The sequence below is a fragment of the Rhinopithecus roxellana genome, chromosome 10 (genome assembly GCF_007565055.1).
Source record: "Rhinopithecus roxellana isolate Shanxi Qingling chromosome 10, ASM756505v1, whole genome shotgun sequence".
NCBI lineage: Eukaryota > Metazoa > Chordata > Mammalia > Primates > Cercopithecidae > Rhinopithecus > Rhinopithecus roxellana.
This window is the reverse complement of record NC_044558.1, coordinates 27,382,934-27,409,725: the sequence shown is the minus strand read 5'-3', so window position 1 is coordinate 27,409,725 and position 26,792 is coordinate 27,382,934. Positions and strand designations below refer to the sequence as shown.

The 26,792-nt window shown below is 38.6% G+C and overlaps 1 protein-coding gene across 2 annotated transcripts in view; it reads right to left on the bottom strand.

The window, feature by feature from the left end:
• NAV3 (neuron navigator 3) overlaps positions 1-26,792 on the bottom strand; it is a 392,378-nt gene that overhangs the window by 151,489 nt on the left and 214,097 nt on the right. For both annotated transcript variants that reach the window (XM_010359591.2, XM_010359593.2), the window contains exons 10-12: positions 12,510-12,618; positions 11,461-11,844; positions 3,197-3,316 (exon numbers count right to left, since the gene is read on the bottom strand). In XM_010359591.2, coding sequence (XP_010357893.1) covers positions 3,197-3,316; positions 11,461-11,844; positions 12,510-12,618 — 613 coding nt within the window. The remainder of the gene's footprint in view (positions 1-3,196; positions 3,317-11,460; positions 11,845-12,509; positions 12,619-26,792) is intronic.

Here is a 26,792-nt window from a genome sequence, read left to right as displayed (position 1 = left end):
CTCAATCTCCTGACCTCGTGATCCGCCCGTCTCGGCCTCCCAAAGTGCTGGGATTACAGGCTTGAGCCACTGCGCCCGGCCTGATATGGTTATTTCTACAATTAATCTGATATATTTATTGAGTTCCTACAGTATGCTAGCTACTGGTGATACAAAGATGGATTAGATATTATTCTACATTTAAGTGTTTCATGTTCTATGAGTGAAGCAGACATGTAAACATGTAATTACTTACGTGACTGCATAACAGAAAAATCAACAGCATGCGGCAGGAGCAGAGAGAAGATATGTTTTGAAAATAATCAGAAAATTTGCTATGAAAGACTTTTTGGCCTTTAAAATGTGATTTGCTATGTTGTATGGATATAGTTTTTAGTAGAATAAAATTTCCCCAGTTGACATTTTCTGCAATTGTCTTCTAATTCCTACTACGTCAAATTTAAGGTGCCAAGATTAAAAGGTTAAGACAAATAGACAGGAAACATGTTTTTATATGATCTCTATTACAGTATTTTTTTTTAGTAAACCTGAACAAAAAGTAGTATCTTATATCTGTTCTTGCCTATCCTACTTGAAATGAGTAACAGAATTTAGAAAATGTTTTGAAACAATTTTTCATAGAAGAAAGTATTTTAAATTAACTGAGTCATACAACTACAACATTTAAGTCCATGTATTTTAAAATGATATATATCCCGAGTCATTTTCCGAATATAAGACTTTAAAAGACCTTCAGACTTATCTGTAATTTTTTAAAAAACCTTCTATCTCTGCTAATAGAAGGATTTATACTATGACCTTATTGCAATTTAATGTATACAAGCAGCTCAAGTTAAAATTATTCTTTTAAAAACCATTTATATAATCTTCAAAAACTGCATCTACCAAGCTGAACCAATTTATTTCAGGCATATAAGTCATTATTTGATTTAATTTAAAAATTAGTGTCATCAGTGTATTCTAACATATCAATATTCTCATTCTCTTGACAGAACTCCACTAATAGGGTAAATAAGAACTCTGAAATGTCATTTTTAATGTTTAAATATTTATGCTAGGTATTCATGTGTTTGTAGGCCTGGCATCTATTTGTTCAACTTAATATAGTGATGCTTGAACTTAAGAACCACCTTGAGGGCTAAAGTGCAGATTACCAGGTCTTACCTTGAGATAGTCTAATTCAGTAAGTCTCGGATGAAGCTGAGAATCTGTCTTTCTATGAAGTTTCAATGGCTGCTGCTGCTGCTGCTGGTCCAGGTTACACACTTTAAGAGGCACTGCTTTCACAGGTCCCAACTTATTAGATACCTATCTAGGTCTTTATTTTGTTCTGAGTTCCTCTGCCAGAGCCCAATCTGGGGCCCGATGAAGCAAGGAGAGTTAATTATCCCACTGTCCGCAAACCAAAGTCACCTTGTGTTCATTTCTTGGTCCTGCCATCACAACCTCCTTTACCAAAAACTAGCAGATCTTCCCTCCCATAATGTTTTCTACTTTCAGCTAACAATAATAGAATAATAGGTCATTAGTTTCAAAATGTGGCCCACACTTTGTGATTCTTTCCCTCTTATCACTATTTTTCACATAACCCATTTTTCTCTTTCATAACATCCTTATAGTACCTTGGTTCTTTCCGGAGCTCATTTGCCACTCTATTTAATTAGATGCGATTGCCAGTCTATTATCACTATATAGCCTAATTAATAAATAGCCTATATTCATTAATTTGTTAATTCACTCCACAAACATTTGTTAAAACTCAACACATAAATAATATGATAAAAATTCTGTACTCGTGGACTTACATTACAAGTGGGGAGATGCTTCATACACACACATGCTTCACACCCACATACACACACACACACACACACACGACTATAGGCTAGGAGAGTAGGATACAGACAGGGTAGGAGCTGAGACTGTTCTAACCATTATGAGTTAGGATATCAACAGCCTGTGGGTAAGGAGAAACTGAAGACTAATATTGGAATTCCCTGGGTATCTAGCTTTTGGAGTTGACTGTACAAAAATGCACAATGAATTGTATACAGTTCCTATTTCAGAATGTGAGTACATTGCACCTTAACCTTTTGTCTTTCTCATAAATGCTGAATTAAACAACTACTCTAGGTATTTAGATATAATAATTCTGAAAATATGCAATCCCTTCCTGCACAACAAAGTCAAAATTTTGAGTGAAGAAGGAGCAAAATCAGGCCAGAAATGTATATTACAACATTATCTTACCAAAGCAATGTTCCTAAACAGTGATGATTCTGATAAATCAGCAGAGCAATTTCCAGCAAAATAATTAGTTCATCACACGCACACACACACACACACACACACACACACACACGTCTTTAAGAAATTTGAGGCAATAAAGAAGCAAAAATAAGCCTAAAGTAAGAGTTTTTCTATGTTTACAACACCTTCAAGTAAAGCAACAAGCTTATTATGCTAGATGACTTGAAATATGTTTTAATCTTTATATCATTAGCTTCCAGGTAAATCTGAGGATATCTGAACTGAATGAAATTTAATTAACCAGAGTTTCTTTCTAATAAGGAAAGTAAGTCTATGTTTGTAATTTTGCTTTTACAGATATTAACATTTTCAACTATGTTACCTGAAATTTAAAAAAAAATCTCCCTAGCCACACATTTATTTTCGGTATTACAGAACTAAAATGGCCTTGTAAAGAAAATCATCTTAGTTTTAAAAATATCCCAAAATAGGCTAGACGCAGTGGATCACGCCTGCAATCCCAGCACTTTGGGAGGCCGAGGCGGGTGGATCACAAGGTCAAGAGATGGAGACCAGCCTGACCAACATGGTAAAACCCTCTCTCTACTAAAAATACAAAAATTAGCTGGGCATGGTGGCGCGTGCCTGTAGTTCCAGCTACTCAGGAGACTGAGGCAGGAGAATCACTTGAATCCGCGAGGCTGAGGTTGCAGTAAGCTGAGATTGCGGCATTGCACTCCAGCCTGGTGACAGAGGGAGACTCTGTCTCACAGAAAAAAAAAAAAAAAAAAAAAAAAAATCCCTAAAGAATTATTTATCAAAATAAATTATTTATCAAAATAAAAAGTCCATTGATTTACACACTATTTAATAGGAGTTTCTCTTATTTTCTTGTTATAAAATTGCTTCATGCATGCTTCACCATCATATATGCTGCTAGCATTACCTGTCTGCATCCACTGTCACGTCGTGAACCCCTTTCTGGATGACGTCCCGGGAACTTGCTGTGTCTGGTATTCGGTTCAGACTTCTAGTGTATAGGTTAAGTCCTCCATCTGTCATGTACCTGAAAAGAAATATCTAATTAACCCACAGAAAATAAAATCAACTCAACTGTACAATTTCACTTAAACGGTGTCCACAATTTTCAATAATTACTCAAATATATTCTATTATCTTTTTTTTCTGTGTAGACATTCTACTCAACAGGGATAATTCAAATATTTTTTCAAGTTTTCTAGGAAATCAATATTCCTGACTACAACAAGTAACTAGCCTATCATAGAACCTATTTTTCTCTTTTGTTATTAATGTTATGAACAGACTTGCAGATCATATAACTCTTAGAAAATTAAAAGGAAGAAAATTTCATTTTTGAAATATTGTTTTTGAAGAGGTCATAGGAGTAAAGGATCAAAGCCTAAACTTCCACCATATCTGCCATCTTCCTAGAATTCTGTTTTTATATTTAAATTATATTTACTATCTCATATCAGCTGCTGTCACAGCACTGTCAAAATCAGCTGTGTCCCCACCCAAATCTTACCCTGAACTGTAATAATCCCCATGTGTCAAGTGTCAAGGGTGGGGCCAGGTAGAGACAACCGAGTCATGGGGGTGGTTTTCCCCATACTGTTCTCGTGGTAGTGAATAAGTCTCACAAGATGTCATGGTTTCATAAATGGGAGTTCCCTTGCATAAGCTCTCTTGCCTGCGGTGCGCTACGTAATATGTCCCTTGCTTTTCCGCTATGATTATGAGGCCTCCCCAGCCATGTGAAACTGTGAGTCAATTAAACCTCTTTCCTTTATAAATCACCCAGTCTCAAGTATGTCTTTATTAGCAGAGTGAGAACACACTAATACAGCCATCTTCCTAGAATTCTATGTTTTTATATTTAATATCTCATATCAGCTGCTGTCTGTCACAATTAACTAATTTGTAATTGCAGGGGTACACAGAGAATCTAAAGTGATCCTCACCACTCCCTTAAAGAAACACCAGTTCAGCATCTTCCTTTACAGAAGCAGAGATAACATTAAAAGATGCCCCTCAGATTAAATGTGCTAGGTAAAAAATCCATGCTGATAACGAATGATTGCTGTGAACCTTTTTTTAATGATTGTTTGGAAAAAAATCAGGCACCTAGGAGAGAAACCCTTACATGTAAACACACAGTTTCCTAAGGTCAGTGTGTAAGGATGGTTGAACGTAGACCAGAGCCAGACCGCTTAGGTTCAACTATAGTGCTACTACTTACTAGCTGTGTGTGCTCAGGTAAGTCACTTAAACAAGCTATATTTAAATTGCTTCAGCTGTAAAATGTAGACAGTAATGATATGCTCACTTCTTGCAGTGATGTTGAGCTACCAATGAGTTAATGTATATATAACATGCATACAGCATTGTCTAGCACATTATAAGTACCATATAAATACTGACTATCTTTAAAAATACTAGCTATTTTATGCATTAGAGTTTCTAGAGTCACTAAAATAGCTCATATCTTGAATATGAAATTAGAGGAATCATTAAGATTAGGAATCTCTGGTGCAAAGATGGATCTTTTTAATACACCTCAAGTAACTCCGACCTTTCGCACACTGTTATGCATACTTCAGTCATCACAAAGTTTACTAAATGAGAAATGAGGGAGGATCAAGGCAGAAGCAGGATTAAAGTATATCTACCCCTCACTCCTGTGCCTTAATTTTAATTTTTACTCCACAGAATTCTTAGATTAGCTCATGTTTGGTCATGTGACTTAAAGTAGAATTTTAGATTATATTCTTGGCTCAACTATTTATACCGTGACATCTGAAGATAACTTCAATTTCCACCAAATTAAAATATGCAACTTTTATCCCAATTTTCCAGGGTGTTTTCTACTTTATAAACAGAGACTTTTCAAAGAGGTTCATTATGAGTAAGAGGCCTTTCTCTGACTAATTCCTAATTACTGACAGATTCATATCCCCCAGTGTTTAAAGTAATTTCAAAAGAGGAGAAAGAGATAAGCCTTCGCATGCTTCAAGAAATTTTGAATTCTCAGAATGCTGATTAACTAATGTTCTGAGTTACACCTAGAGTACATGGAAAAAATGAAACTTTATTCCCATTTAAATGACTTCAAGACATTCTTTGTGGTTACATGAGCAAATCCTAAATTAAACATCTTCATTCATTACTATTTTATTGAGCCTTTTGTTCCTTTAATCTGTAAAACATATTTTTAAACATTTTCAAAAGAGAGTTAACTTTATGATTCAACTTTTTCATGACTCATGGCATAAATACTTCTTTTTTTTCTCTCTCTTTTTTTTTTTTGAGATGGAGTCTCACTCTGTTACCCAGGTTGGGGTGCAGTGGTGAGATCTTGGCTCACTGCAACCTCCGCTTCCCGAGTTCAAGCAATTCTCCTGCTTCAGCCTCCCAAGTAGCTGGGATTACTGGTGTGCACCACCATGTCCAGCTAATTTTTTGTATTTTTAGTAGAGATGGAGTTTCACCATGTTGGCCAGGCTGGTCTCAGACTCCTGACCTCTGGTGGTCCATCTGTCTCAGCCTCCTGAAGTGCTGCGATTACAGGTATGAGCCGCCACACCTGGCCAGCATAAACACTGATAAGCCCCCTTTACTTAAAGAAAACACCATCAAATTAAACTTTTCCTGGGATATCTCTAGCCCTCTTATCTTCTCACATTTTAATTCTAGGCTGAGATACTGGGGCTGCCTTCTACGTCAGCCAACAAGTGCACACTGCATAGGCTAATGAGCAGTAGAAAGCTCAACACATCTTGGATATCCTCGCACAATCAACCTTGAACTGAGACCAGCCCCATCACCTGCTGACTAGATCTTAGAGAACTGAGTCATGACTTAAATTTCAGTGTCCTGTACTCTAACATATGAAAGAACAATTGTATGTAAGTAAACAGGCAAACAATACCAGGGGAAGTTTTCATGTAGGATTTGGGGTATTTTTACTTATTAACATAAGACATGTAGACCATCGATGCATATTTAAATGGACTCATTTGTAAAACTACCCAAGACTTTTTTGAAAGATGTTCGGGAACAAAAATAGAGGAAACAAGAAGTCTGAATCATGTTTTAAATGAAGCAGAATCAAAAAGGAAGGACAAAAGCTATAACAGTATTTTTTTAAAAATTAGTGAGTTAAGCAGAGACCAGCTAGATGTCATTAAACCAATTTCCCTCTCCTGGGCACACAGCTGAACCATATAACCTAGTTTCTTTTACAGTCAGATGTGGTCACGCAGCTGTTCGAGACAAATGAATGTAGGCAGAACTCATATGCATGACTTTCAGGCCTGATACATACAAAATGTTCTCACACCCTGGTTCTTCCCCTCTTTTGCCATTTGCCTGTTGAATATCAATGCCTAGGGTGACACTGGAAATCTGGTTGGGGAACAACAGAATTACCATCCATCTTATTCTCTGAATGACTATGTGGAGTGCATTCCCCAAGTGAAGATCAGAAACATAAGCGAGGGTTTTATGTGAAGAACAAATTAGCTTCTTTGTGTTAAGTTACTGAGATTTTGAGATTTCTCTGTTTTAGAAATTAATGTTAACTAATATAGTTAACACATTATTCTTATATTCTTGTATATATTGCATGTATTCTTGCAAAATACAAAATGCTCGTGAGTACAATATCCCTGTAACATATATTATTATATGTAGAACTCAGTTGTTAAAAAACATTTAAAACAACTACTTATTTAAGAATATTTCTGTGTGTGTGTGTGTGTATATATATACCCATGTGTGTGCATATTGTGCATATTATAATTAATTTACTAAATAACTGGACGGCTACAAAAATATGAAAACATCATCATGTGAGTCACATGTGGACATGTACTATGTCTGTATTATTCACTACTGAATGCACAGTGCCTGGTATGCTGCTTGACACATAGGATGAACTCGATAAATATTTTTAATAGACATATACATGTATACATAATTCAGCTTATGATTATGATCAGCTTATGATCCCTGTTCTTTCTGTATTCTTTTCCCAGGAACCCTAATGCCTCCCACAATTCCCACTCTCTTTTATTGAGATGAGATACAATAGATCTCTATCCTAGAGAAACAATCTTCATATCTGACCGTCTCCAACTCCACAACTCTAACTCCAAATTCATCATCTCCTCACTCTGCTTTCTCATTAAAAAATCCTCTCTCTCTTGCTCACTATCTTTCTCTGCTAATTTTCTCTAACGGTATAATTTTCCATCTCCTGTGCTTACAATGGAGGTATCTTAATTCTTGCCTGCCTTATGCCCTCATGGGTAGTCTATCTCTGGCTCTGTAAACTTTTCCTTTGCAGGGCTTCCCATATCCATTATTTTCCTAATTTTATCCCTACAAATGCCACTGCCATATTTCTAATCTTATGAGCTGTGAGCCAGAGCTCTTGCAATAGTTCCTGAAATCGAACCCCAGAGTTTCTCCCCTAAATTTGCTTTGCCTATTTCCCATAAAGTGGCCTTTCAAAAGCCATCACCATCCTCATTCCATGTTCTATGACTATTTAGTAATCTCTAAGATATAGTATTTTACATAGCCTATAATGTAGTTTAAACTTCTTAGCATAATGATGTTAAGGTCTGTCAAAATAGTGCCTATCTCTAAAATATTATCTTTAAATATTCACATTCCATGACTTTCAGTTAAAAGTCATCAATATCATCTAATCCACTGTCCCTCTGATTCTGAAAATTACATTTTATGCAAGCTTTCTGAATAATTTATACTTTCTAAGTTTGTACTTTTCTTATATATGTATTTTAAATATATTTCCTTTGTCTATAGCTTTTAAATCAGAAAATAGAACTAAAATGTTTCTTTTTCTTATTCACTCCTTTCTATTTCATGTGAGGGTTTAGTACTTTCTCCTCATTCTGAACTCTTAGCTCAATTTTTATAACGATAAACCTTTTGAAATTCCCAACATATTGCATTGTAGATGTCCCTTGATTTCTTATTCAAACTGCTCCCAAGATATGCTGTCACTCTCCAGATAAACATTCTACATGAGTGTGAGTATATACAGTCAATCATCATTATTCACAAATTCTATATTCGTGAAGTTGCCTACTTGCTAAAATTTATATGTAACCACAAAATCTAAACTCATAGCACTTTCACAGTCATTCATGGATATGAACAGAACAGTGAAAAAAATGAGTCTCAGACGTTGCCCGCTAAAGCTAAATAAAGTGATACTCTACCTTCTTGTATCAGCTCTAATATCACAACGAATGTTCTTCTATGGCCTATTTAGTGCCACATTTTCCACATTTGTGTGTGTGTGTGTTTGTGTGTGTGTGTGTTTATTTTTATTTTTTGAGACGGAATCTCGCTCTGTGGCCCAGGCTGGAGTGCAGTGGCGCGGTCTTGGCTCACTGCAAGCTCCGCCCCCGGGTTCACGCCATTCTCCTGCCTCCGCCTCCCAAGTATCTGGGATTACAGGTGCCCGCCACCACGCCCAACTAATTTTTTTTTTTTTTTTTTGTATTTTTTAGTAGAGACGGCGTTTCACTATGTTAGCCAGAATGGTCTCCATCTCCTGACCTTGTGATCTGCCCTTCTCGGCCTCCCAAAGTGCTGGGATGACAGGTGTGAGCCACTGCACCGCGCCTTCTTTTTGTGTTTTTATGCTGAGAATTGTGCTGTTTAAAATGGCCCCCAAACTTGGTGCTGAAGTGTCATATTATGTTCCTAATTGCAAGAAGTCTTCAATGTGTCTCTCAGAGAAAATATGCACTAGATAAGCTCCTTTCAGGCCTGAGTTATGGCGCTGTTAGCTGTGAGTTCCATGTGAATGAATCAGTAGTATGTATTAAATAAGGTGTCTTTAAAGAGAGACACACATAAAGCAAGTTATGTATTGATCCGTTGACAAAAATATTGTGGCCAAATACAGGAACCAAAACCTGTATCTCTACTAGGGACAACAGTTCAGTATTCACTAATGCAGTGTTTGTGGTGACTCCATAGAACATAAGTACCATGAATAATGATATAGAGTGCACACAGGTATATATACATACAAACACACACACACATATATATACACACACACATACATACATACATATATATATATTAGATGGAGTCTCACTCTGTCACCCAGGCTGGAGTGGTGTAGTGGTGCAATCTCGGCTCACTGCAACTTCTGCCTCCCGGGTTCAGGTGGTTCTCCGGCCTCAGTCTCCCAAGTAGCCGGGAATACAGGCACATGCCACCACGCCTGGCTAACTTTTTTAGTAGAGATGGGGTTTTGCCATGTTGGACAAGCTGGTCTTGAACTCCTGACCACGGGTGATCCACCTGCCTTGGCCTCCCAAAGTGTTGGGATTACAGGCATGAATCACTGTGCCCAGCCTTTATATATATCTTTATATATAATATATGGGTATATTTATGTATATAATTAGCCATACAACTATATTTGAATAGTGAATATAAAATTGAATTCACACTTATGTCCACATTTAAGGAGATTGAGAAAAAAAGAGAAGAGGGGATAGAGTGGAAAGAATGGAGAAGAAAGAAGAGAGAGATGGGAGAAAGAGTGTGCCTTAGACACTCTTGCTTTGCCATTATGTTTTCTGAACTGGGTATTGCCTCCTAAGCTATGTTAAATACACACAAACATGATAATTATAACTAACAACAACCAAAAATTGGTATGGTTATTAATGATAATAAATGTAATAGTGATGATAAAGAGGATTATGATAAATTTATTGAGTGCTTGTATCATGACAAGCATTGTGCAAACTAAACTTGGGGATGATCCTAACAACTTCATGAAGATGGTACAATTTTATCCTTATTTTAGATGACAAAAACTCATTTGGATACGTTAGGTTCCCAAGGGGTCCACAGATAGCGAACGGGAGAGATTCAAATGAGGCACTCTGAATCCAGTGGCAAATGAACAACAACCTATCTTAATTAATCATAATTAGCCTCTATAATTCTAAAATTTTAGAAAGTCAGGTAGGGTGGATACCAGGAATGGACTAGTAGGTATCAGGATATCAGAGCAAAGCTCTAAATCTAATCAAAAGCTATTTTGTACTCTTTTTTTAGGTCATGTCACCATTCAAACATAAACTTTTCATGAATGAAGTCAGGAAGGGTCACTTATATAGAAGAGTTATTTCCTACATGGGTCCTCTCAGATGCATAAAGAGAAAGAGTAGGTCAAAATCCAGACTCACACAAAGTTTATAGACAAAGTTAATTGGGAAGCTTTTCCACATATTACTGAGCCTGTGTTTGAAGTCAGACATAACTGAGTTCTAATGCAGGCCTGCCGTTTCACTAGCGTTAGGCCCCAGTCAGGGCCAATTAGACTCAGTTTCCTTATCTATAGAACATGTATAAAAACATTCACCTCGTAAGCATTACTGGTGGTGGGAAGGTAAAGTAAAATAGTATCTTCAAAGCACTTAACAAGAGCATAGTACATAACAGGAAATGCTCAAAATGGTGATTACAATTATTAATAGAATATCCTATTGCCTCCCTTTGGGCCTATTCTCTGATTAAGCCAAGTATCCCAAATTGTTAATATACTCTAAGAGTTTTACAATCACAACATGTTTTGGGATGTAATAGGACACAGAAGAAAAGCAGGGTCTGAGATGTATTGAAATCTGATACCATCAAAAGAAAATGAACAGAGTGAAACTTTCAACTCCAAAGTTATTTTTCCCTCAAGTTAAATTGGGGGTGCATAATTGAAGACAGTAAGAAAATATTTGTCCTCAAAGCAGTTACAGGCAGCTTCTGACAAGCTAAAAAAGAAGAAAAATCAAGCAAATCAGCAAAACTCCTCCTGTCTCCTTCCCACGTCCTTCACTACAAAATCTGTTACTTAAGAAGCATGTGAAAATCACTCTGAAAAACAGAAGCCACATGTGTTTCTCTCAACAACAGAAAAACTTAGTGGCTTATAATGAATTTATAGAAATCTTGGATTCTTTAGTCTCCATGAATTAGCAGAGGAAGGGCCCTTCAACACTGAATAACCTCAGATATCTCATATTTTCTCATGACTTTCTGGGAAAACTTACACATTTGTTTATAGTGAATGCATTCTAGTAGACCACCTCCCCTCTTCACACAATGCTGATGGAGAACAGGGCCACTTACCCACTGTTGATGTCATCAGTCCTGAGACTTTTCCCAAGGATATCGCCATCACTCATATATCCACCCACATCGACTTCAGAAGACATGTCCAGGTCACTGCTTGCTTTCTCATTCATGTCAATCTGTGACATGTTTCCCAGCCGAGAGACAGCAGCTCGACGGAGAGGCGTGGTATACATGAACCTCGAGGGGTCTGTGTGGATGAATCGACTGGTACCACTGCGAGGATAGCCAGCACCCAGGGAGGGAGCATCTCCTGCCTGAAGCCGCGGACATGCCTGGCCCAACCTCCAGGTCATGGGGGTGGGTCGACTTGTCAAGTTGGGTATGCTCCTTCCATTCACTTCTGTTGTCACAGTGCTGTCAAATGTTGTCTCCAGGGTGCTGTCAAATAAAATGGAGAAATAACTAAACTCTGGTTCACTTGCATGATGCATGATGACAGAAAAGGCTAGAGTTGAGGGTCATCTCTTATAAACATGTCATCTTCCTGAAAGCTAAACTGTATGTTCATTTTGAGGTCAAGCTGTGGAAAGGGGCATACATTTTACAGCTTTTGGTTGTTATCAAAAGAAAGGCCATCAGTACACCTTGGGTAAAACAACATATTGCTTTACGTTTTCAACAAATCCTTAACTCGTTGTAATCTTCCCAGACCTATTCTGAAAGTTAACTACGATTATGTTTGAATGTCTCCCTACCACCTTGCCTAGATGCATTTCGAGTGCAACTTGTGCCACTATTTTCTAGGACCGGTATTACAAATCCACTTAACAGTGATGGCGGTAGTTGCAGTAACTAATTCCATTGAACTGCAGGTTATACTGAAAAAGACATAGATAGCAGATAGAGATAGAGATAAAAGATAAATAGGTATATGTGTGAATTTTCAGTTTAAGGATAATTACGAATCAATTTTTATATAAAACAAGAGAGGAAATAGTAAGGGGAAACTGAAATCCCATCTCTGTCATTACAAGAAAAGTTAAATGTTTGTTTGTAATTATTTTTTCTTTATTGGCTCAAATATACGCAGAATTGAAAAAAACCTGTGGCTTATCTGAGTCCCACGAAGACTGGACATAGTCTCTTCTAAATTCTGCCTCAAATCTGCTATGTTTTTAACGGTTCTCATTCTTCTTGTTTCAGGGTCTTCACCTAGGAAAGCAACATGATAAATTTGCTATTCATGACATTTATTATCCTCAAAATAATTGTATACATAGATAAGTAAGTCACCTCTTCTTAAAAGTAAAAGGATATGTTAATACATTTCAAATAGTTATTATTATCTACAAATTATAATTCTTTCTACAAATAAAATGTGAATAGATACAAACACAGTATCACAATTAATAATTTTAAGTGGTGATAACACAATAACATTTTGTAGGTTTGACCTTAAAATTAAAAAAATCACTTGGAAATATGCTGTTTACCAATCCATGTTGCTGGGATTAATTAAAAATCTATGATTATGACCTGAGAAAGATGGCTGCATAGGAACAGCTCAGGTCTGCAGCTCCCAGTGAGATCAACACAGAAGGTGGGTGATTTCTGCATTTCCAACTGAGGTACCAGGCTCATCTCATTGGGACTGGTCAGACAGTGGGTGCAGCCCACAGAGGGTGGGCAGAAGCAGGGTGGGGTGTTGCCTGACCTGGGAAGTGCAAAGAGTTAGGGAACTCCCTCCCCTAGCCAAGGCAAGCTGTGAGGGACTGTGCCTTGAGGGACGGAACTATCCGGTCCAGATACTATGCTTTTCCCAGGGTCTTCACAAACTGCACACCAGGAGATTCCATTGGTTGCCTACACCACCAAGGGCCTGGGTTTCAAGCACAAAACTGGGCAGCTGTTTGGGCAGACACCGAGCTAGCTGCAGGAGCTTTTTTTTTTTTGGTACCCCAGTGGCACCTGGAATGCCAGTGAGACAGAACCATCCACTCTCCTGGAAAGGGGGCTGAAGCCAGGGAGCTAAGTGGTCTAGCTCAGTAGATACCCCCGCCATGGAGCCCGGCAAGCTAAGATCCACTGGCTTGAAATTCTTGCTGCCAGCACAGCAGTCTGAAGTACACCTGGGACCCTGCAGCTTGGTTGGGGGAGGGGCGACTGTCATAACTGAGGCTTGAGTAGGCACTTTTCCCCTCACAACTGTAAAAAAACCTGCTGGGAATTTTGGACTGGGCAGAGCCCACTGCAGCTTAGCAAAGCTGCTGTAGCCAGACTGCCTCTCTAGATTCCTCCTCTCTGGGCAGGGCATATCTGAAAGAAAGGTTGCAGCCCCAGTCAGGGGCTTACAAATAAAACTCTCATCTCCCTGGGACAGAGCACCTGGGAGAAGGGGCAGCTGTGGGTGCAGCTTCAGCAGACTAAAACATTCTTGCCCACTGGCTCTGAAGAGAGCAGCGGATCTCCCAGCAGAGTGCTCTAGCTCCGCTAAGGGACAGACGGCCTCCTCAAGTGGGTCCCTGACCCCCATGCCTCCTGACAAGGAGACACCTCCCAGCAGGTGTTGACAGACTCCTCATACAGGAGAGCTCCAGCTGGCATCTGGCGGGTGTCCCTCTGGGACCAAGCCTCCAGAGGAAGGAAGAGGCAGCAGTCTTTGCTGTTCTGCAGCCTCTGCTGGTGACACCCAGGCAAACAGGATCTGGAGTAGACCTCCAGCAAACTCCAGAAGACCTGCAGCAGAGGGGCCTGACTGTTACAAGGAAAACTAACAAACAGAAAGGAATAGCATCAATGTCAACAAAAAAGATGTCTACATAAAAACCCCATTCGAAGGTCACAAACATCAGAGGTCAAAGGTAGATAAATCCACAAAGATAAGAAAAAAAAAAAAAAAAAAAAAACCCAGCTCAAAAAGCCTGAAAATTCCAAAAACCAGAATGCCTCTTCTCCTCCAAAGGATCACAACTCTTCACCAGCAAGGGAACAAAACTGGACAGAGTATGAGTTTGACAAATTTACAGAAGTAGACTTTAGAAGGTCTCCTCCAAGTCCTTCTCCTCCTTGGAAGAGAACAAACTCCTCCAAGCTAAAGGAGAATGTTCTAACCCAATGAAAGGAAGCTAAGAACTTTGAAAAAAGGTTAGAGGAATTATTAACTAGAATAACCAGTTTAGTACACAAGAACACAAATGACCTGATGGAGTTGAAAAACACAGCATGAGAACTTCATGAAGCATACACAAGTAGAAATAGCTGAATAGATCAAGGGGAAGAAAGGATATCTGAGATTGAAGATCAACTTAATGAAATACAGCATGAAGACAAGATTAGAGAAAAAAGAATGAAAAGGAACAAACAAAGCCTCCAAGAAACATGGGACTATGTGAAAAGACCAAACCCAGGTTTGATTGGTGTACCTGAAAGTGACGGAAAGAATAGAACTAAGCTGGAAAACACTCTTCAGGATATTATCCAGGAGAAATTGCCCAGCCTAGCAAGACAGGCCAACATTCAAATTCAGGAAATATAAGGAACACCACAAAGATACTCTTTGAAAAGAGCAATCCCAAGACACATAATTGTCAGATTCACCAAAGTTGAAATGAAGGAAACAACATTAAGGGCAGCCAGAGAGAAAGGTTAGTTACCCACAAAGGGAAGCCCATCAGACTAACAGTGGGTCACTCTGCAGAAACCCAACAAGCCAGAGAGAGTGGGGGCCAATATTCAACGTTCTTCTTTTTTTTTTGAGATGGAGTCTTGCTCTGTCACCCAAGCTGGAGTGCAGTGGCACAATATCGGCTCACTGCAAGCTCCACCTCCTGGGTTCATACCATTCTCCTGCCTCAGCCTTCTGAGTAGCTGGGACTACAGGCGACCACCCCCAGGCCCGGCTAATTTTTTTGTATTTTTAGTAGAGACGGGGTTTCACCGTGTTGGCCAGGATGACCTTGATCTCCTGACCTTGTGATCCACCAGCCTTGGCCTCCCAAAGTGCTGGGATTACAGGCGTGAGCCACCACACCCAGCCTCAACATTCTTAAAGAAAAGAATTTTCAACCCAGAATTTCATATTCAGCCAAACTAAGCTTCATAAGATTCATGTGCAAAGACTCACAGAGGCTCAAAATAAAGGGATGGAGGAATATTTACCAAGCAAATGGAAAGCAAATAAAAGCAGGGATTGCAATTCTAGACTCTGATAAAACAGACTTTTTATCTGTTTTAAATATAAAAAAAGACAAAGAAGGTCATTGCATAATGGTAAAGGAATCAACGCAACAAGAAGAGCTAATTATCCTAAATGTATATGCACCCAAAACAGAAGCACCCAGATTAATAAAGCAAGTTCTTAGAGACTTACAGAGACTTAGACTCCCACACAATAATAGTGGGAGACTTTAACACCCCATTGTCAATATGAGACAGATCAACGAGACAGAAAATTACAAAGATATTCAGGACTTGAACTCAGCTCTGGACGAAGCGGACCTAATAGACATCCACAGAACTCTCCACCCCAAATACACAGAATATACATTCTTCTCAGCACCACATCACACTTATTCTAAAACTGATCACAGAATTGGAAGTAAAACACTCCTCAGCAAATGCAAAAGAAGAGAAATCCTAACAAATACTCTCTCAGACCACAGTGCAATCAAATTAGAACTCAAGGTTAAGAAACTCACTTAAAACTGTACAACTACATAGAAACTGAACAACCTGCTCCTGAATGACCACCGGGTAAATAAAGAAATTAAGGCAGAAAGCAATAAGTTCTTTGAAACCAATGAGGATAAAGAAACAAATACCAGAATGTCTGGGACACAGCTAAAGCTGTGTGTAGAGGGAAATTTGTAGCACTAAATGCCCACAGGAGAAAGCAGGAAATATCCAAAAATCAGCACCCTAATATCACAATTAAGAGAACTAGAGAAGCAAGAGCAAACACATTCAAAAGCTAGCAGAAAACAAGAAATAACTAAGATAAGAGCAGAATTGAAGGAGAGAGAGACACAAAAACCCTTCAAAAAAATCAATGAATCTGGAGCTGGTTTTTGAAAAGATTAACAAAATAGAAGACTGTTAGCCAGACTAATAAAGAAGAAAATAGAGAAGAATGAAATAGATGTAATAAAAGATGACAAAGAGGATATCACCACTGATCCCACAGAAACACAAACTACCATCAAAGAATACTATAAACACTACTATGCACATAAACTAGAAAATCTAGAAGAAATGGATAAATTCCTGGACACATACACCCTCCCAAGACTAAACCAGGAAGAAGTCAAATCCCTGAACAGACCAATAACAAGTTCTGAAATTGAGGCAGTAATTAATAGCCTACCAACCAAAAAAAGCCCTAGACCAGACGGATTCACAGCTGAATTCTACCAGAGCTACAAAGAGGAGCTGGTACCATTCCTTCTAAAACTAGTCCAATCAATAGAAAAAGAGGGACACCTCCCTAACTCATTTTATGAGGCCAGCATCATCCTGATACCAAAACCTGGCAGAGACACACACACATACAAAAAGAAAAATTCAGGCCAATATCCCTAATGAATATCGATGCAAAAATCCTCAATAAAATACTGGCAAACTGAATCCAGTAACACATCAAAAAGCTTATCCACTGGCTGGTGCGATAACTCACGCCTGTAATCCCAGCACTTTGGGAGGCCGAGGGGGGAAGATCACGAGGTCAGGAGTTCCAGACAATCCTGGCCAACATGGTGAAACCCCGTCTCTACTAAAAATACCAAATTAGTCAGGTACAGTGGCATGCACCTGCAGTCCCAGCTACTCGGGAGGCTGAGGCAAGAGAATCGTTTGTACCTAGGAGGCGGAGTTTGCAGTGAGCCGAGATCGTGCCTGTGTGATGGAGCAAGACTCCATCACACACAAAAAAAAAAGAAAAAAAAAAAGCTTATCCACTATGATCAAGTTGGCTTCATCACTGGGATGCAAGGCTGGTTCAACATATGCAAATCAATAAACATAATGCATCACATAAACAGAACCAATTGCAAAAACCACGATTATCTCAATAGATGCAGAAAAGGCCTTTGATAAAATTCAACGCCGCTTCATGCTAAGAACTCTCAATTACTAGATATTGATGGAATGTATCTCAAAATAATAAGGGCTACTTATGACAGACCCACAGCCAATATCACACTGAATGGACAATAGCTAGAAGCATTCCTTTTGAAAACCTGCACAAGACAAGGATGCCCTCCCTCACCACTCCTACTCAACATAGTATTGGAAGTTCTGGCAAGGGTAATCAGGCAAGATAAAGAAATAAAGGTATTCAAATAGGAAGACAGGAAGTCAAATTGTCTCTGTTTGCAGATGACATGATTTTATATTTAGAAAACCCTATCTTCTCAGCCAAAAACTCCTTAAGCTGATAAGCAAATTCAGCAAAGTCTCAGGATACAAAATCAATGTGCGAAAATCACAAGCATTCCTATATACGAATGATAGACAAACAAACAGACAAATCATGAGTGAATTCCCATTCACAACTGCTACAAAGATAACAAAATACCTAGGAATACAACTTACAAGGAATGTGAAGGACCTCTTCAGAAAGAACTCTAAAACACAGCTCAAGGAAATAAGAGAGGACACAAACAAATGGAAAAATATTCCATGCTCATGGATAGGAAGAATCAATATCATGAAAATGGCCATACTGCCCAAAGTAATTTAGAGACTCAATGCTATCCCTGTCAAGCTACCAGTGACTTTCTTCATAGAGTTAGAAAAAACTACCTTAAATTTCATTTGGAACCAAAAAAGAGCCTGTATAGTCAAGATAATCCTAAAGGAAAAGAACAAAGCTGGAAGCATCATGCTACCTGACTTCAAACTATACTCCAAGGCCACAGTAACCAAAACAGCATGGTACTGGTACAAAAGCAGATATATAGACCAATGAAACAGAACAGAGGCCTCAGAAATAACACCACACATCTACAACCATATGATCTTGGACAAATCTGACACACACAAGCAATGGGGAAAGGATTCCCTATTCAATAAATTGTGCTGGGAAAACTGGCTAGCCATATGCAGATAACTGAAACTGGATCCCTTCCTTACACTTTATACAAAAATTAACTCAAGATGGATTAAGGACTTAAACATAAGACCTGAAACCATAAAAACCCTAGAAGAAAATCTAGGCAATACCATTCAGGACATAAGCATGGGCAAACACTTCACAACTAAAACACCAAAAGCAAGGTCAACAAAAGCCAAAATTGACAAATGGGATCTAATTAAACTAAGGAGCTTCTGCACAGCAAAAGAAACTATCATCAGAGTGAACAGGCAACCTACAGAATGGGAGACAATTTTTGCAATCTATCCATCTGACAAAGAGCTAATATCCAGAATCTACAAGGAATTTAAACAAAGTTACAAGAAAAAAACAACCCCATCAAAAAGTAGGTGAAGTATATGAACAGACAGTTCTCAGAAGAAGACATTTATGCAGCCAACAAACATATGAAAGAAAGCTCGTCATCACTGGTCATTACAGAAATGCAAATCAAAACCACAATGAGATACCATCTCATGCCAGTTAGAATGGCGATCATTAAAAAGTCAAGAAACAACAGATGCCAGAGAGGATGTGGAGAAATAGGAATGCCTTTACACTGTTGGTGGGAGTATATATTAGTTCAGTCACTGTGGAAGACAGTGTGGCAATTCCTCAAGGATCTAGAACCAGAAATACCATTTGATCCAGCAATCCCATTAATGAGTATATAACCAAAGGATTATAAATCATTCTACTATAAAGACACATGCACATGTATGTTTATTGCAGCACTGTTCACAATAGCAAAGACTTGGAACCAACCCAAATGCCCATCAAAGATAGACTGCATAAAGAAAATGTGGCACATATACACCATGGAATACTATGCAGACATAAAGATGGATGAGTTCATGTCCTTTGCAGGGACATGGATGAAGCTAGAAAGCCTGTTAGTGGATGGGGGGCCAAGGGGAGGGATAGCATTAGGAGAAACATCTAATGTAGATGACGGGTTGATGGGTGCAGCAAACCACCATGGCATGTATATATCTATGTAACATACCTGCACGTTCTGCACATGTACCCCAGAATTAAAAAAAATCTATGATCATTAGGATCCTAATTATTTCAAGGTGTTTCTAGGTATACTCAAAATACTTGAGGTAAATTTGTCCTATGTAGAAAGTACACATTTGGAATCTGGGGAATAAAGTGGAAGCCTTTTTTTTTTAATTTTTATTTTCTGACAGAGTCTCACTCTGTTGCCCAGGCTGGAGTGCAGCGGCGCCATCTTGGATCACTGCAACCTCCACCTCTGGGGTTCAAGCGATTCCCCTGCTTCAGCCTCCCAAGTAGCTGATATCAGGCCCTCGCCTCTATGCCTGGCTAATTTTTGTATTTAGTAGAGATGGGGTTTCACCAAGTTGGTCACGCTGCTCTCGAACTCCTGACTTCAAATGATCTGCCTGCCTTGGCCTCCCAAAGTGCTGGGATTTCAGATGTGAGCTACCATGCCCGGCCAAGGTATTTTCTTATGGATGCAAGAGCTTTTGAAGTCTTTCATTAGACTTATGGACAAAGACTGACAACATTGAATGGTTTTATTTTTAATTACTTCTCCAGTTTTTACAGTTCTACCAATGATACCAGAGTTCAAGTAAATTCCTGGGCATCTAAACCCAAAATGTTTGTGTCTAATGAGCATGAAACAAATAGCTCTGCAAGTATGACTAACGCTGGCCTGATACAATCACCACCTATCAACTAGGGGCAGAAGTGTTCTTAAGTCATTTTGTTTATAGTCATCCAATACTTCCCAAGCTAGTAGCCTTCTAAGGCCAGTGAGTCAAGATAATAGGAAGAACATGAAAAGAGAGTAGTCTAAGCACAATTTTTGTTCTGTTCAATTTGGACTGAAGAGGGTATCTAGTGATGGGCACTTTCGATAAAAGTGAAAACAGAAAGGAAGGAGGGAATTGGAATGGATACATTAAGAGAAGGACAGGGAAGGAGAGGAGACAGAGAAAAAGGAAGTAGACGGGATGGCTGGGAAGGGAATGGAATGGAAAGAGGTTGGAAGAAAAAGAAAGGGAAGGAAAAGAAAAGCAAAAAATAGTATGTATTAAGTTACACTATGAAAATTGTCACATAGAGAAGTCAAGATACATATTTATAATCTGTTTTAGGAATATAGCTAACTAACCTGTTAATTTACTTCCTTAACATTCAGGCCAGATTTTTAAAAATCTATAGCAAACGTGCCCCTTTAACACTTATCATCACAATCATACAGTTGGTGGGGATTTCCTAGATTGTCCTGCCTTAGCTCTTGGCCATAGCATTCATCTGTCTCACATGGGACAAGGTCATCTGCCTCTGCCTGAAAACCCCAACATTGGAAAGGCCTCTACCTCACCAGTAAGAGATGGTTCCTTCCAGTAGCAGGTCAAAATGTAAAACATTTATGGGGAATAAGCAATAATTTGTCTCCCTTAAACTTTCACCCAGTGGTTCCAGTGGATTTGAAACCAAATGAACAAATTTACAATATCTCTACCAAGGCAGCCACTCACATATTGCAGGACAACTGCTAATTCCTTTACTAGATTTTTCAGGCAAACATTACTACTTTGTTCATTATTCCTCACTTTGGGTGGTTGCCAAAACAGCCACCATTGTGCTGCCAGCCTGTAAATTTCTTCCCTTGAATTTATAAATCATTTGAACAATTAAAGTACATTTAATAAGAACATCATTATTTCAAACATAAAGTATTGAGAAACTTTGCTGAAGTAAATCTTTTTTTTTTTTTTTTTTTTTTTTTTGAGACGGAGTCTTGCTCTGTCACCCAGGCTGGAGTGCTGTGGCCGGATCTCAGCTCACTGCAAGCTCCGCCTCCCGGGTTCACGCCATCCTCCTGTCTCAGCCTCCCGAATAGCTGGGACTACAGGCGCCGCCACGTCGCCCGGCTAGTTTTTTGTAGTTTTTAGTAGAGACGGGGTTTCACCGTGTTAGCCAGGATGGTCTCGATCTCCTGACCTCGTGATCCGCCCGTCTCGGCCTCCCAAAGTGCTGGGATTACAGGCTTGAGCCACCGCGCCCGGCGTAAATCTTTTTAAAGAATAATAAAACATATGTTGGGATCTCATGCACATGACAAACTTTCTGTACACTAATTAAACTGACACAATCACTAATCCTGTAGATTAACACTATTCTTTTAGAACTCAGAACTGTTAATAACCCTTGAGACTGATCATATTCTTCCTGGAAATTCTTCCCATATTGCTCCTCATACATATAATACCGGGTATTTCACAAATGGCTATAAAGAAGTCTACCTTTCACTTCCAAATAATCTGATAGAACTATGAAGAAAAAGAAGGGTTTTGTAAAGAAAATCTTACAGACTGCAAATAAAATTATTGCAGTCAAGGAAGAGACATGCAAAGAAGAAATTAATTCAAACCTGGTCAAAATAAGTAGTGAAGGGGACAAAACTGGAGAAGCACTAAACCCAAGATTCAATATGAAAGATTTCATACAGTTATTGACATCATAGATTGTAAGTGAAAGATAAAAAGTCATGAAAGGAGTATGTTGAGATGACCTTTTTTTATTTTCATGGGGGGAGGTACAAGTAATTGACCTCACACAGATTCCTAGAACGCATCATTACATGTTCCTATCCCTTTCCCCCTTCCCGTAGGAAAACTTTTAAGTTGTAATCCAGCTGCATCTCAATCACTTGCCAACTGGAATATTAAAATTAATATCTCAATTATATTCCATCTTTTTATATTAATTTTAAGAATATTGTATTTTTAGACATGTCATTTCACTAAATATATTTTCACAACTACTTCATCTCCTTTCCAATTTCTTTTTTCCAATCCAACAGGTATCTTAGATCCTTGGATTCTTCTAACTGAATTCATTGTTTATCTGGTTTCTCTCATGTTTTAGAACCACAGCCTCCCTCATTCCTTAGGTTTTTTTCATTATGACATTCACTTACGACATTGCCCTCCTCATGACAGACAAATGGACCTTTTCTTCCCAACACTTATTGAGCTAAACATAACTGTTGCCTTATTCACGTCACGAAAGATAATAACGAAAGCAGAATTTATTGCAGTAAATGTTTTCAATGACCCACAAAAGGCAAGATAAAACTAAATGTACTTACAAACCCCTAAGGACTGATTGCACAGCCTTAATTATCCTGTAAATTTGTATCTGAGTGAGGTCCAGAGGCTTTGGGGGAAAAACACAATTGCAAAGTCCAAATATAAAAACAAAAATAAAATTAAACGTTTAGTAACAATAAAAGTTACCAGAAAAATGCACATGAGAAGTGTATTTAATCACAGTAATGTTGGGACTCCTCCTACTTGCACAATCTCAAAGTCAACCATTATTCCTGAAAGAGGCTTCCTATGTGTCAAACTCAATGGAATGGCTTCCACACATTTTCCTGAAGGGTATATTCTGAAATCAACTTGAGGTTTTAACATTGGTGCAAAGTGCTTTTCTCACTGCTCATAAGGTGTTCTTTGAGTAGAGAAAAAAAAAAAATAACAGCGTCAATTTGGTACTTCTACATTACTATTTGGTGGCAGAAAGACCATTTAATCTGTGATCCTGTTCTTAATTTTTAGGCTTTAATTATACACGTTGTAATTAACACTGTCAGCATTGCCATCTTTTAATAGGAAATCAAATCTATGTGAATAAACCTTATTCTCAGAGAATTATGCCATCTACCCCATCCATATTACAGATGTTATATAGAGTACAGCTTCCTGATTTATTGTATGAAGTAACTCTAGTTTTGTGGATGGCCCTAGTAGTGATTTGGATGAAAATTTTAAACTCCTCTGGTTAATCTTGACACTTTGGAGAAAAATAACAAAATATGGCCAAAAGCTTTATAGTTACTTATAAAATATGCTCCTCTACAGTTATAGGACAAATCTTCATCCGTCTAATTTAGGAGGATATCTAAGAGTAAAGAGTTAAACTCAAGGAACCCCATGTACAAACTAACTTGGAAGAGGCCATTTTGAGTCATAAGCAGAACCTATTGAAGCACGTGGCAGAAATTCTGAAATTCCTGTGTGCTGTGGGCGTAGATATATTCAACAACTTAACATGTATAATTATTTAGGGAATTGCATCAGAATGCTTCATTATCTGGAGATATGATTATTCATATCACAGCTATTTGAATAAACTTCCCCTTACTTTTTCACTTGCATTTTTGAATACTGGCATAAGTAGGAAAAAAAATAATGAAACAGAATAATCACATAAATACAATATGCAGATGCTCTTGAAAAACCAAGGCATACCGGCTTCTTTTGAGAGGTTACCCTCTGACAAAAATGCTCCAAGTTATTTATGCACAAAAAGGCACGTGTCATATATACACCCACCCACAGCATGCTATAATTTAACTGAGTAAGCATCAGATGCTGTCAGGGGACTGCACTCTGTTCATATCTTTGTAAATACTTAAGAGATACCAAGAACAAGATAAATAATACCACTTCAAAAGCAAAAGAGGAATATTATCTGATTCTATAGTTCCAAAGGATCCCAAAAAGAAAAGGCTTCATAAACATTAAGACTTTCTCTCGCCTTTGTGCTGCACATAGCCCTTTATGAGAAGCAATTCATCATAGAAACCAGACAATGGTGCAAAAGTAAATCTTCATGTTGGAGCACCTGGTGTATTCAGATTCAGAAATCACTATTCTGACAACTGTGGAAACATGACTCTTTTAAAACCAAACTGACATGAAAAATTGAACAATATTTGCCTCTGCTGTCTCTCTAAGCTTTCTTCTTCTAAAGCTGGTTTACTAAAAGAATCCAGCAAACCTCGTAAAACATCTTGTAACAGGAGAGTCTACAGTAAGAATAAAAACAAGCCTGCATTTAGCATTGGTTTCATGAATCAGAAACAAAGAGATCACTGTCCAGGTTTAATTCCTTTCAATTTAAGGAGCCCAATATGAAGTCCTTTGTGGAAATACACACTGACATAAAATATGATATGGCCAGTAATTTAATACTTATGGAAGAAAGGACTGCATGATGCAAACATATTTTGATAGAACAGTGAATTCAGAAATAACAATTAAAACGTTCACAGTTGACATTTAAAGTTTAGTCACAAACTATAGAATTACTTGACCTCTTCTTCTTGAGTTAATTAAAGAATATGCCAGAAGTTACTACTGAAACTCATGTTATCAAAAAGGCCTAGTTTCTAAAGTATGGAAACAGTTCATAGTCATCCACATAGTAGCTTGAATACTTATAATGTGCACATGCAGAACTACTTTTTGTCAAACACTGAAACAAAAAAGAAAAGAAAAAAGGTAGAAGGTAGCAGAGGCCCCTGCATTTCTGAAAGTGTCACTGCAATAAACAGGGCCTGTCACTGAGGTATAGAAGAAGCCTTCTATTCAGGTAGCACAAAGGCAGTAGAAGAAACTTAACTCTACAGAAAATTTACCCAGGAGGCCCTTCATTATTCATCCCTTATCTGCGAAGAGGTCACCTTGAGGGAAGTTGAACAAACAGGCCCCTTTAATGATTAGGTGAATAACATGTTTTAAAATGTTAACTTATTTATGGATGTCTAGAAGGTACTGGACACTAAGCGAGGCTAATAATGCCCATGGCAGATTTCTGGAATTTATTTTCTCCAAATGAACCTTACCAGTGGTGCTCATAGCTCAGTTTTACAAAAAAAAAAAAAATAAATAAATAAAAAAATAAAAATAAAAAAAAATCATTTCAAGAAACAGGAATTAAAAGTGTAACTATATTTTTAAAAAATCAGTCTAAAAAATGAAAGCTATTTGAAAAATGCAAATAATTTCATAACAGACTATGAAATTTCTTAAAATCCCATACACGTTTCTAGGAGCAAATTGGACTTACCTAATAAGTCAGTGTAAAGTGCCTGTTCCAGATCATCCAGCATGGTAAGGATGACGTCCTCATCCAGATGAGCCGTCCCTTCCCGCAAACAGCTTTCTCCCTCCTCTTCAGCCCAGCTTCTGCTGATGCTGCTTGGCTTGGAGGACACGTTTTCATCTTCGGACCTACTATCTTCATCACTCTCACCTTCTAAGCCTCTTCTTGTAGACAATTTCTCTAAGTCTTCACTGTCTGACTGGCTGCCCCCAGCAGGCAGGAGGTTCCAGGCTGAGCCGCTGGTGTGATACAGGGACTGCACAGACCGCGAGAGAAACCTGGACAGTGAGCGCCTCTCTGCATAGTTGGCTTCTCTCTGACTGGCCTTGGCAGCGTTTCCAAACCAGTTGGAAATGCGCACTGTGGGTCTCCTCTCCCCATCACTGGTGAGGGAAAGATTGGTCAGAGACTTTTGTTTCTGAAGGCAAGCTCCCTTTCTCCTTACTTCTTTGCTCCGGAACACAGAGAGTTCAGCAGGCCGCTGCATGATTCTTCCAGTGGCTCCTTCCTTTCAATTGGACTTCATATTGTCTTTTTACACTGTGATTGTAACTGATCCATTTGATTTTAATTATCACATGCATTTAAATAAAAGCTCAAGCTCACACATTCACAGAAGATTCTAGAGATATGTTATATATAATTATTTGCCTACAATTTAGCTTGACACATCATTTTACTAAATCAGCAGTACTTACAAATATTTTGCTCGAATATATCTGAAGGAGAAAAGAGTTCACCAAAGACTCTCTTCTGGCTGAAAAGTAGTCCAGGAAGCCAACTACGTTTGCCAGTCTTCATCCAATCACATGTCTCAGCAGGAGGATGGGTCCACATTTCCCTCTATTGCTTCTGTGTTCCGAAACGCCAGGAGGTGAAGCACGAGCTGAGGTCTCTTGCTTTTTTCTTTTTTTTTCTTTTTTTTTTTCCCCTGCCTTTCACCAGCCCCTAACTGACCTAGGTCTGTAACCCTTTACTCTAATGAGCTGACACAGTGCAGCAAGTACAGCCTCCCCATAGGAGCCCGGGAAGTGCAGGAATTAAACACTGAAGCCCAGCCCTGCACGAGCCTCTCACATTTTAGTATTCCACCTGCATTCTCAGATCTATGGCTCTTCCTTGCTGCTGCAGTGGATGCTGCTGGCTGCCATGGCAGCAAACATCCTGCTAAATTAAAATAGAGGCACGGGAACGGCTGTCCAGCCTAGAATGCCACAGGTTTCGGAGCCAAGCCTGTATGAGATCTTCCAGTATTAACCTTATGCACATTTAAATGACTCTCAGCCACCCAATCTCAAACACGAACACACACTCACACCCT